Below are 12,213 nucleotides of genomic sequence, written 5' to 3'. Positions count from 1 at the left end.
ACAACTTTGCCGAGCAGCTACTTGGTCAGGAGCAAATACGTTTGTAAAATTCTACAAATTTGATACCCTGGCTGAGGAGGACCTGGAGTTCTCTCATTTGGTGCTGCAGAGTCATCCGCACTCTCCCGCCCGTTTGGGAGCTTTGGTATAATCCCCATGGTCCTTACGGAGTCCCCAGCATCCACTAGGACGTCAGAGAAAATAAGAATTTACTTACCGATAATTCTATTTCTCGTAGTCCGTAGTGGATGCTGGGCGCCCATCCCAAGTGCGGATTGTCTGCAATACTGGTACATAGTTATTGTTACCAAAAAATCGGGTTATTGCTGTAGTGAGCCATCTTTTCTAGAGGCTCCTCTGTTATCATGCTGTTAACTGGGTTTAGATCACAAGTTATATGGTGTGATTGGTGTGGCTGGTATGAGTCTTACCCGGGATTCAAAATCCTTCCTTATTGTGTACGCTCGTCCGGGCACAGTATCCTAACTGAGGCTTGGAGGAGGGTCATAGGGGGAGGAGCCAGTGCACATCAGGTAGTTCTAAAGCTTTACTTTTGTGCCCAGTCTCCTGCGGAGCAGCTACCCCCCCCCATGGTCCTTACGGAGTCCCCAGCATCCACTACGGACTACGAGAAATAGAATTATCGGTAAGTAAATTCTTATTTTTTTGGTTGGGCTGCCTTTAGTGGTCCCTCATTTCAGTTTTTTTCTTTTCTTTATTTTTATTTAAGTTGGGCAATAAAAGGTGTCCTATAGGATGCCCTCAAGTGCCAGTGCCCGGGCATGCTGGCACTTGTTGTTCTACAAAACAAAAAGACCAACACTTAGTAAATATACACACAGATTTGTAAATAACACACAGAGGTTTTCCTTTCCCTGAGTGGAAGGCATTTATACAAACCCAGATATTTCCTCTTCTTCTCCTTTAGACACTGATAGTAGTAAAGCCAAATGTGACAGGTAGTTATTCAGTCCACAAATGACCAAGAACTTTTAGAGCCAATGTGGGTACATTAATTAATGATGATAATGTCCAGTTGTTGCTTGTCATTAATAGTCTGTATTGTAGTATAACCTAATGAAATAATACATTTGTTTTTGTTGGTGAAGCCCAAGAATGACTCTCTGCCTTCCGGGGTCTTGGCAAGGACTGGCGGTGTGAGCACAAAGTCGACAACTATTGAGGAGACTAAACCGTTTGCAGTCCCGGCTCACAAGTTTGCAGTGGCTGCTGCTTCAAAGTTTAGACCGTTAGCAGGTAACTTTTTCTGTTGCTTTCTTGTTTTATTATGCAGCTTATAGTAACAAATATTCCTCTGACTATGTTGGCATTCTTACTTGCCTTACGCCTTTACAGTATAGATGTATACAGTACATATGGGGAAGAAGCGCTATGGTTCATTATTCACTGTGACGAGTCAATGGAAGGCTTTCATTAAACCTGGTACAAAGGTAGCATGTCATACTCTGGGCTTGTGGCCCCTGGCCAGGAAAAGACTTGTGTGCCTGCGTAGTACATATCTTGCTGTCTTTTCACTGCAGGAGAACAAACTTACAGGGTGTGACTCCAGTGCTTTTAATTATGGCTTAGTGCTGCATTATGTTGAGCCCTACAGAAGGTATCCGGATGATAGGTCGACCTGTATTAGGGCGACAGTCAGTAGGTCCACCCGATATTGTTGACATGACAATGGTCAACGCACATGGTCGAGACACTTTTTCCCCCCAAACGTTTTCTCTTTCTGCTGCGGGGTACACTGGGCTCCACAAGGATAGACATAGGGGTGTAGAGTAGGATCTTGATCCGAGGCACCAACAGGCTGAAAAGCTTTGACTGTTCCCAGAATGCATAGCGCCGCCTCCTCTATAAGCCCGCCTCCCTGCACAGGAGCTCAGTTTTGTAGTTGGTGCTGCAGATAGCAGGCACATAACAGAGGGGCTGCTCCAGGCAGCCCTAAGAAGAGCTTTTGTGAAGAAAAAGTGAAGACTACAAGGGCAGCAGCGGTGTGTAAATGTCTATTGACATTCACTGCTGCAGCTCCATCTCTCCCCAGCGGCGCTGTACACTCCCGAGCCCTGGTTGCCGGGTAACTACAGCAGGAGGCTCCGGTTTTCTTCATGGTCAGGCACACACGACGGGGGCTCTCCGGGATCGCGTGGCCGCTCTTCGGGAGGTGGTGAGTGGGTCCCGCTTGCGGGACCCGTACTTTATCGCGATCCGGCGTGGTCAGTGGGAGGCGGGCCGCGCGCGCTGGTGGTGGACACTGGCAGCACAGGCGATCCCACTAGATCACCAGGGCATGGGTGCAGGTCAGGTTTTCCCTTAAAACCATTTTAATAGTAGCCCACAGTACCCGGTGGTTTTGCCAGCAGGGGGATAAGGCTTAGACCTGGAGCCCCTCCCCCAGCCCCAGGGCGCCATTTCCCGCAAATGTTCCCGCCCTGGAGCTGCATATCTGTCTCTCCCTCACTCCCTGTCAGGGTCTGGGCGCCATTTCTCTCAGCTACACTGTTCCTGGGACTGCTTGGGCAAATCCTCCTGTGTAAAGCCGCCTGGTTGTCAGCGCTGTGACTTTACATGACACTTAAGTATTCTACCTGCCTTTTAGACAGTGTTAGTTAAGAAAGAGTGCATTTAGTCAGGGTTTTCTAGTACAATTACCCTGTGATATACATCCAGTTCTTGCTGTGCAGTGTTATATGTATTGACTATATAGCTATATAAGCTAGCCCAGTGCAGTATTATTGTTAGCAATAACCTCTGCATTGTACAACTGTGACTATGTGTGTGCATTAGCTCGTTGAGTGGTGTCCATTTCGTGTCTTTCACTCAACTTGCTATCCCTATGTTCTATAACCTGAGGGGGCTTGGTGCGTCAGGTTTTATATTTATATAGGATTTTCACAAGATATACCTTAATACGTATTTTTCTCTGTGATTTTACTCACCATATCTCTCCTATATCTCTGCTTGTGCTGACTACACTGCGCAGGGGTTTGGGTAAGAGATATTGTGCTGCTGCCAATTGTACTGTGTTACCTGATACTGCATGTCTGCTTCTGAGGGTAATGGTTCTGGGGCTGAACACACTGCCAGTGTTGCTGAAGCCACAGATCCCTATGATGAGAATATAGCAGCTGTGGGCTCTGGTTCTGGGAGCTCCTTGCCCCCCAGTGGGACTGTGGCAACGGAGGTACATAATGACCCACCGTGGGCTGCTTTTTACACGCTTCTACATACGCTAGTTAATAAACTAACCCCCCCTATAGGACCCCCTGTGCCGGTGCAACCGTATGTGGTCCCTGCAGCTAACCCGCCGTGGGCGGACAATTTATCTGCTCAATTGAAGAAGTTGAACCAGTCCCTGACTACTAAAAAGTCTGACCCTCACTCGCCTAAGCCCAAGGGGTCCTCTAAGCGAGCTCTTATCTCCTCACAATCCACTGCTGTCACTGACACCTCGTCTGATGAAGACGGCACTTACACTGACCTCACAGATTCTGACACAGATACTGCTGATGGGGAGGGTAGTTCACATGTGGATGTTCCTGATCTTTTGGAGGCTATTAAGTTGATATTACGGATGATCTCGAGCCATCCGTCCCTTCTAAGAAACCAGATAGGTTCAAGCGTCGGAAGGTGGTTAAACAAGTTTTACCTCACTCTGACCACCTAGTGGATATACGTCAGGAACCCTGGGAAAACCCGGGTAAGAAGTTTGTGCCTCAAAAGAAGATGCTGGCTCGCTATCCCCTCGTGCCAGAGCTGTCTAAAAATTGGGAAACGCCTCCACCAGTAGACTCACATGTGGCTAGGATGGTGGTTTCCTCAGCTCTACCTGTCACTACCGTCACGTCTCTAAAAGAGCCTACGGATAAACGTGTGGAGGGTTGTCTGAAAGCGATTTACACCCTCACGGGTGCTGCACAAAGGCCCACTATTGCAGCAACATGGGCTGCAGAGGCTATTGAAGCATGGGCCTTGGAGTTAGAAGCTGAAATCTCTTCTGACCATGCTAGACAATGCTTGTCATATATTGTTACAGCTTCTCACTATATTAAAGAGGCTTCTGATGCCGGTATCCTAGCAGCCAAGGCCTCTACTACATCAGTCCTGGCTCGCCGGATATTGTGGCTGAGATCCTGGTCTGTGGATCTGGACTCTAGAAAAACCCTGGAGGTACTCCCTTTCAAGGGAGATATTCTGTTTGGGGAGGACTTAAATAATATTGTGGCTGACTTGGCTACTGCCAAAACTGCCTGTCTGCCAAGTACCGCTCCTTCTGTGTCGAAGGCTAAAGGTACTTCCTTTCGTCCTTCAGGTAAAGCAAAAGGTCAGGCGTGCAACAAGCAGGCCCGCACTTCCAAACCTGGTAAGCCAAAGCCCAAAAGAGCCTGGGCGGCCCGTCATCCAGCTTCCAAGACCGATAAGCCTGCCGCATGACGGGGCGGGCCTCCCCCTGGGGGATCCCAGGGTGGGGGGCCGGCTTCTAGGGTATACCCAGGAATGGTTGAAGACCACTTCAGATGCCTGGGTACGGGAAGTCGTCACTCAAGGTTACGCCATAGCCTTCAAAAACCGACCCCCTCATCGATTTTGCCGGACAGACGTCCCGTTGGACCAGACAAAGGCAAACACTCTACATTCGGGGGTACAGACCCTCCTGGATACAGGAGTTGTAGTACAGGTGCTTCTTGCGCAGAGGGGCCGGGGATACTATTCTCCGCTGTTTCTAGTCCTGAAACCGAATGGGTCCTCCCGGCCCATTCTAAACCTCAAGACATTGAACAGGTTTGTGAAGGTTTCCAAGTTCCCTATGGAAACCCTTCGCTCTATAGTTCTGGCCTTGGAACCAGGGGACTCCCTGGACATACAGGATGCTTACCTGCATATTCCTATAGCAGTGTCACATCAACAATACCTGAGGTTTGCGATTGGCAACCTCCATTACCAGTTTCGGGCGTTACCTTTTGGTTTAACTACGGCTCCGCAAGTTTTCACCAAAGTTATGGCGGTGATGACGGTGGTACTCCGCCGTCAAGGGGTCAGGATACTGCCGTGTCTGGACGACTTGTTAATCCTGGCAAATTCCCCAGAACTTCTCCTACGTCATCTGGATATGACTGTCCGGTTTCTACAAGCCCACGGGTGGCTCATCAACTGGAAGAAATCCTCCCTGGTCCCTGCTCAGAGCATGGTGCACCTGGGAGTGCTATTGGACACTCACAACCAGAGGTTGTTCTTGTCTCAGGAGGAAGTCCTGAAGCTTCAGGGCAGGATCCGTTGCTTCCTTTCTCGTCCGCAAGTGTTGATACATTCGGCTATGCAGGTGCTGGGCCTCATGGTCTCAGCATTCGACATGGTGGAGTATGCTCAATTCCATTCTTGCCCCCTCAAGAGGCTAATTCTAGCCAAGTGGGACGGCCTGCCTCACCGGATCAGGTCTCACATGATCTCATTGACTCCGGAGGTCCGTCTGTCGCTGCTCTGGTGGCTCCAGGACCAACAATTGTGCATGGACCGTCCCTTCTGGATATCCAACTGAGTCCTGTTGACGACAGATGCCAGTCTAAGAGGTTGGGGAGCGGTCTTGGAGCAACACTCCCTTCAGGGTCGGTGGACCAAGGAGGAATCCCTCCTCTCGATCAACATTCTGGAATTGCGGGCGGTTTTCAATGCGTTGAACCTAGCCCAGCATTTAATTCAGAACCGTCCTGTTCAAGTACAGTTGGACAACGCCACCACAGTGGCTTACATAAATCATCAAGGCGGCACTCGAAGCCGTTTGGCAATGAAGGAAGTCTCACGGATTCTACATTGGGCGGAACGCCATCTACCAGCCATATCGGCAATATTCATTCCGGGAGTCCTGAATTGGGAAGCGGACTTTCTCAGTCGTCAGGACGTACACGCCGGAGAGTGGGGCCTCCATCCAGAAGTGTTTCAACTCCTAGTGGAAAAGTGGGGTCTTCCAGACGTAGATCTGATGGCGTCTCGACACAATCACAAGGTTCCGGTCTTCGGAGCAAGGACAAGGGATCCTCAAGCAGCATTCGTGGATGCGCTGGTGGTGCCGTGAAGGTTTTGGCTGCCGTACGTGTTCCCTCCGGTGTCACTCCTGCCCAGGGTAATTCGGAAGTTCAAACAAGAAAAAGGAATTCTGCTTCTCATAGCTCCGGCGTGGCCCAGACAGCACTGGTTCTCAGACCTGCAAGGCCTATCGTCAGAGCGTCCAATTCTACTTCCACAACGCCCAGACCTCCTCGTTCAGGGCCCCTGTGTCTACCAGGACCTAGCCCGGCTGTCTTTGACGGCGTGGCATTTGAAGCTTCCGTCTTAAGGGCTAAAGAGTTTTCTGAGGCGGTCATTCAAATTATGTTGCGGGCCCGGAAACCGGCTTCGGCTCGGATTTACTATAGGGTCTGGCATTCTTACTTTGTTTGGTGCGCATCTAACGATTATGATGCTTCCAAGTTTAGTACAGCCAAGTTGTTGGCCTTTCTTCAGCAGGGCCTAGACTTAGGCCTGCGTCTGGCCTCCCTCAAGGTTCAAATATCTGCCTTGCCGGTGTGGTTTCAGAGAAAAATTGCGACCTTACCTGATGTGCATACCTTTACTCAGGGTGTGTTGCGTATCCAACCTCCGTATGTCCCGCCTGTGGCTCCTTGGTGGTTTTGGAGGCGTTACAAGAGTCTCCGTTTGAACCTCTTGGTTCAGCTGACCTTAAGTTGCTTTCCCTTAAGGTGGTGTTTCTGCTGGTTATTGCCTCAGCTAGAAGAGTGTTGGATTTGGGTGCCTTGTCCTGTAGTTCCCCATATCTGATATTTCACCGTGACCGGGCGGTTCTTAGGACTCGTCCCGGATATTTACCTAAGGTGGTTTCTTCGTTCCACCTTAACCACGAGATTGTGGTTTCGGCACTTGTTTCTCCTGATCTGTCTCCCAAAGAGTGGTCTTTGGATGTGGTACGGGCTGAAGAGAACTGCTTCTATTAGGAAATCTGATTCTCTCTTTGTGCTGTTTGGATTTTACAAATGGGGCTGGCCTGCTCATAAGCAAACTTTGGCCAGATGAATTAGAATGGTGATTGCACATGCTTATGTGAGGGCTGGCCTCTCGGCTCCTGCTCACATTACGGCCAATTCTACTCTGTCTGTGGGACCTTCTTGGGCGGCCCGCCGTGGTGCGACCCTTGAACAATTGTGCAAGGCGGCTACGTGGTCCTCTGTGAACACGTTCATAAGGTTCTATGCCTTCGATACTGCCGCTTCCCAGGATGCTTCCTTTGGACGCAGGGTTCTTGTGCCCGCTACAGTGCATCCCCTCCCATAAGGAACTGCTTGCTATGTCTATCCTTGTGGATCCCAGTGTACCCAGCAGCAGAAAACGAGTTTTATGGTAAGAACTTACCTTTGTTAAAACTCTTTCTGCGAGGTACACTGGGCTCCACAAGGCGCCCACCCTGACGCACTTAGCTTCTTTGGGTTGGTATGGCATTAGCCGCTGACACTTCTCCTGTCGTGAGAGTGTGGTGTATGTGGCTACTTACCGTTGTCGTCTCTCTTTTCCTGCTACTGCATTGGACTGGTTAACTAAAAACTGAGCTCCTGTGCAGGGAGGCGGGGTTATAGAGGAGGCGGCGCTATGCATTCTGGGAACAGTCAAAGCTTTTCAGCCTGTTGGTGCCTCGGATCAAGATCCTACTCTACACCCCTATGTCTATCCTTGTGGAGCCCAGTGTACCTCGCAGAAAGAGTTTTAACAAAGGTAAGTTCTTACCATAAAACTCGTTTTTACCATCCACGTGGACTAGGATTGGGAATAGCAAGATGTCCTGAGCGAAGCGGGGTGAGGCACCTTGCCCAAACTGTGGCGAGCGCAGCGGTACACTAATTGGGGTGAGATGTTCTTTAACATACAAAATTTCACCCAAAAACAACACAAAAATGTGTCGACCATTTCCATGTCGACTTTTTGTACATGTCGACCTTTTCTACGGTGTGCCTTTTAGTGTCGACTTATTCATCCTGTTTACCGATTTCCTGTCAACCATATGGGGTCGACCTATTGACTGTCAACCTATTCCATATCTACCCAATAAACCATACCCCTACAGAATATAACTGACTTAGGGCCTGATTCAGGTTTGATAGCTTTGCAAAAAAAAGCACACAACTGGGCAAATCCATGCTGCACTGCGGGTGGAGCAGATGTAACATGTGCAGAGAGATTTAGAATTGGATGATTTACGGTATATTGTTTCTGTGCAGAGATGTTCAACTGCTTCCGCTTATTCAGTCTTCCCGTCACAGTACGGTTTGCGGGGCCAAGGAAACTGCGTCTCGCGACGCAGTCCTTGGCCTCACCACTCCCAGAATACGGGGGTATCACGCCACCGTTTTTCTGAACGCTGCCTGCCCCCGTCCCTCGCTGTGAATGCCTCTGCCGGTCATTGAGACAGAGGTGTTCACATTTTAGCGAAGAGATCGCAGGACCCGTTCTGCTTGTGCGTAGTCCCCGAACGTCGGGAAAATGCAATAAGGATCAGTGGCCCTGTACCAGTAGAAGTGACCACTGGCCCTGTACTGTGGGGACCTGTAACGCTGTATAGGGGGATGATCTGTAGATGCCTCTCCTCATAACCGTTTACAGTTGAAGGACTTGGTGCTAATGTGAGTGGCATCAGCATAATTCTGAGCATGGCTTATATATCTTTTGGGCTAACTTCTTTAAGGAGTCACATGGAGCTGCTGTTTTGTGCACAGTATAAAAGTAAATTCTGATCCGCTGGATATGTGGGTGGTTAGTGCATTTCTTTATTGTAAATACAACTGTCTCCTCGTACTTTATCAAGAGTGCCCCTGCAGTCCAGTTCTTGGAACTGCATTTGTAAAGTGCTGTATGTAATGTAACCTTTTCCAGGTGGAAAGAGTACAAATGTCACGCCAAGTCCTGCTTACTACCACTTTAAAGCCACTCCCTACATTCACTTCTACTAGGTTTTCTCCAGATCCACTGCTCAGCTACATTATGTTTCTGCAGTGCTAGATGTGCATTTGTCTATATACTGCATGCCTGGATACGACTTTTAAGGATGTGGACAAATATATGCTCTAGCTCCGAGCTGGATAAAGTGCCACGTGGGCCTAAGGCTGAAAACGTTCAAGGGCCTATTATGAGTAGCAGAGGAGCTGTGACCAGTAATTTGGGTGTGGCTTATGCTGTGTGGGTGTGTACACCCACTACACTAGCAGCCCCATACTGTGATGATGATGGGACTATTTTCATGTTTAGTCCCGGAGCTATAGACCCATCCACCCCTTTGATAATCTGGCCCTGCACTAGCTATTGGTTTAGGCACTGCTAGAAGCAGCAAGGTTCTCTGTGTTACAAGAGAGTCGGTATTCACAACCCAATAATGGCATTTTGGTATTTTCTTTTCTGCAATGTAATGTTGTGTTTTGGATTTTAACTGTGCATTATCTGCAAAGAAAGGACTTGAAGACGCTCATAGGACCTGATGGCGCGTATTTTACCCAGAAACGGCTTCCTGGGACTCACGTTTTAGAAGATGAGCGGGTCCCACAGGACGCGCTCATCTGGATCTGTGTGCGGCATCATGCTAGCCAGTCGGAGGACACAGGAGGTGACTGGCTGTTTCCTCAGCCAATCACCTCCTGCAGCGGCGGCGGAGACTGGGTCAGCGTGCAGCAGGGAGGAGCAGCCAATCATAGCCTGCGGTGTCTCCCGCCAATCAGGCATGGTTTGAATCCCCCTCACCGCGGCTCTGACCTGGGCTGGGCTCGGCTCCACTGCCAGCACCATGAATCTGTGCTGCAGCGCTGGCAGACTGGCCTCGCTCACCCGGCACTGCTCCACCTCCTCCCTGTTGCTCGCTGACCCTGTCTCCGCCACCAGCACCAAGAGACTGGCCCCACTCACCCGGCACAGCGTTGTCCTCCACAACGGTGAGTGCCGCTCCGCATCTGCCCTGTGCCCCCAGCCCGGTGTCTGTTCCCCCAGCGGCATGTGTGCCCGGGCTGCAGCAGGCTCTGTGTAGGGTGGTGGATGGGCTTGCTGTAGGGGGTTTCCACGACGCTGTCTGGGGGAAGACGACGACGGAGGTCTGAGGAGGTTACTGCAGTGTTGCTCGGTGCTCCACCTGGTGCAAAGAGTATAGCGTGCTCTGCCTGGCGCAAAGAGTATAGCGTGCTCTGCCTGGCGCAAAGAGTATAGCGTGCTCTGCCTGGCGCAAAGAGTATAACGTGCTCTGCCTGGCGCAAAGAGTATAACGTGCTCGGCCTGGCGCAAAGAGTATAACGTGCTCGGCCTGGCGCAATTTGTGTAACGTGCTCGGCCTGGGGCAATTTGTGTAACGTGCTCGGCCTGGCGCAGTGTGTATAAGCTGCACTACTGTGTGGTGTAATGTGAATAGCCTCTGTTATGTGGCCTTCCCCACGAAGCAACGGCCCTACATTTTTGCTGCGCCCCTTAGGCGCGCACTGTCCATGCTTTGGAATGTACGAAGGGGAGCACCAATTCGCTTTCTGCCTTAGGGCGCCAAAATGTCTAGGTACAGCTCTGGTGCAGTGTCCTGTATGCTATGTACACAGCCCAGCAGCATCGTCACCCCATCCTCCCCCTTTCAACACTTTGTAGTGTCCAAATCAAGTCTGTGTTTTTCAATATTTTTATGATCAGATTAATAAAAACCTTCATTCCGATGGGACCCAGAAAAGGACAGGTAGGACCCCAATTTTTAAAAGTGACACCTGGGTCCAGTATTGTGCATCCGACAACGCAGACCCTGGACCTGTCATGCCTTCAAAACGCCCCTGCTCTGTTCCCCCAAATGCTGCAGCATTTTCCATTCTGCACCTGCACAGAACGGGTCTTGCGCCTGCGCAAACCCTACACCATCATATTTGTATGTAAATAATCAGGTTTGCGTACAAATCTTAATTAGGTCTAGAGAGCATATACGTTAGGAGCAGTGGCCTCAAAGTGTCAGAGAAATGGTCCGAAATCTGGCACCTCGCAGCCACCGTCATTTCCAGTTTTCCCTTGCACCCTATAAAGATCTGCAGGGAAATGTGCGTTGTTGGTGTGATGTACGCTGACAAGCTGCCATAGAATGCTACTGAAAGCAATGAAAAGAAGTCAATTAACCTCCAGCCTGGTGTGGTCGCATCTTTTGCAACCAACCAGGCTGTACGTTATCATAGTAACATAGTTAATGAGGTTGAAAAAAAGACAAATTGCCCATAAAGTTCAACCTGTATTATATTTCTTACACTATCCTGTATTTAGCTAAAGTTACTATAATGTCCCAGCTGAAGTAATGTTTTAAGGCTAATTAATAATTTGTGCTCTTCCTGAAATATAATTATTTTAAATGCTATATCCTTGGATATCTTTATCAGTTAAAAATGTATCTAAACCATTTTAAATATATTTCTGCAGCAGGTTACATTGGTTTCCACAGGGAAACATCGGGGTGTAGAGTGGATCTTGATCCAGAGGCACCAACAGGCTAAAGCTTTAGGCTGTCCCAGGATGCATTGGGGCCTCCTCTATAACCCAGCCTCCAGGCACTGTGAGCTCAGTTTCAGTTGGTGTCTGCAGCAGTAGCAGGTCATTTAACAGGTGGGCTGCACTGGGCAGCCCTGAAAAAGCTTTTTCTTCAAAACTGGGCTGTCAGCGCTGTATGTCATAGTGACACTTCAGCACTGCAGCTTCATCACCTCCCAAGCGGCGCTGCATACTCCCACTGGCTCAGTTCCCAGGTACTTGCGGCGGAGACGCTCTGGCTTTAGGCACACGGTCGCAGTCGCTCTCCTGGTTCGCGTGGCTGCTACGGGGAGGAGGTAAGAGGGTCCCCCAGATGGGACCTGCCATTAAATCGCATTCCGTCCGCGACCTAGGGAGACAGGTCGCGGTGCTGGCTTGGACACAGTCACCGAGCAGGGACCCCACTAGACCACCGGTTCGTATTGAGTACAGGTCAGGTGTACTAACACCCCATTTAATAAGGCTCACAGTACCCGGGGTGGAAGTCCAGCATTGGGCCTTGGCTTGCTATCCTCTCCCTGAGTTATGTAACAAGTGGAAAAATTCACCGCTGGTGGATTCTCAGGTCACCCGCCTAGTGATGTCATCCACTCTTCCTGTCACCACTGTCACTTCACTGAAGGAACCGACAGATAAGCGTGT

General features: G+C 49.8%; 1 protein-coding gene across 2 annotated transcripts in view; it reads left to right on the top strand.

Annotated features, from left to right (window-relative positions):
• Positions 1 to 12,213, top strand: part of RAD54B (RAD54 homolog B) — a 177,161-nt gene that overhangs the window by 75,877 nt on the left and 89,071 nt on the right. For both annotated transcript variants that reach the window (XM_063924112.1, XM_063924111.1), the window contains exon 3: positions 1,110 to 1,257. In XM_063924112.1, coding sequence (XP_063780182.1) covers positions 1,110 to 1,257 — 148 coding nt within the window. The remainder of the gene's footprint in view (positions 1 to 1,109; positions 1,258 to 12,213) is intronic.

The sequence above is a fragment of the Pseudophryne corroboree genome, chromosome 5 (genome assembly GCF_028390025.1).
Source record: "Pseudophryne corroboree isolate aPseCor3 chromosome 5, aPseCor3.hap2, whole genome shotgun sequence".
In the NCBI taxonomy this organism is placed as follows: Eukaryota; Metazoa; Chordata; class Amphibia; order Anura; family Myobatrachidae; genus Pseudophryne; species Pseudophryne corroboree.
Note: the sequence above shows the minus strand (reverse complement) of the source record. Positions and strands in the feature narration are given on the sequence as shown.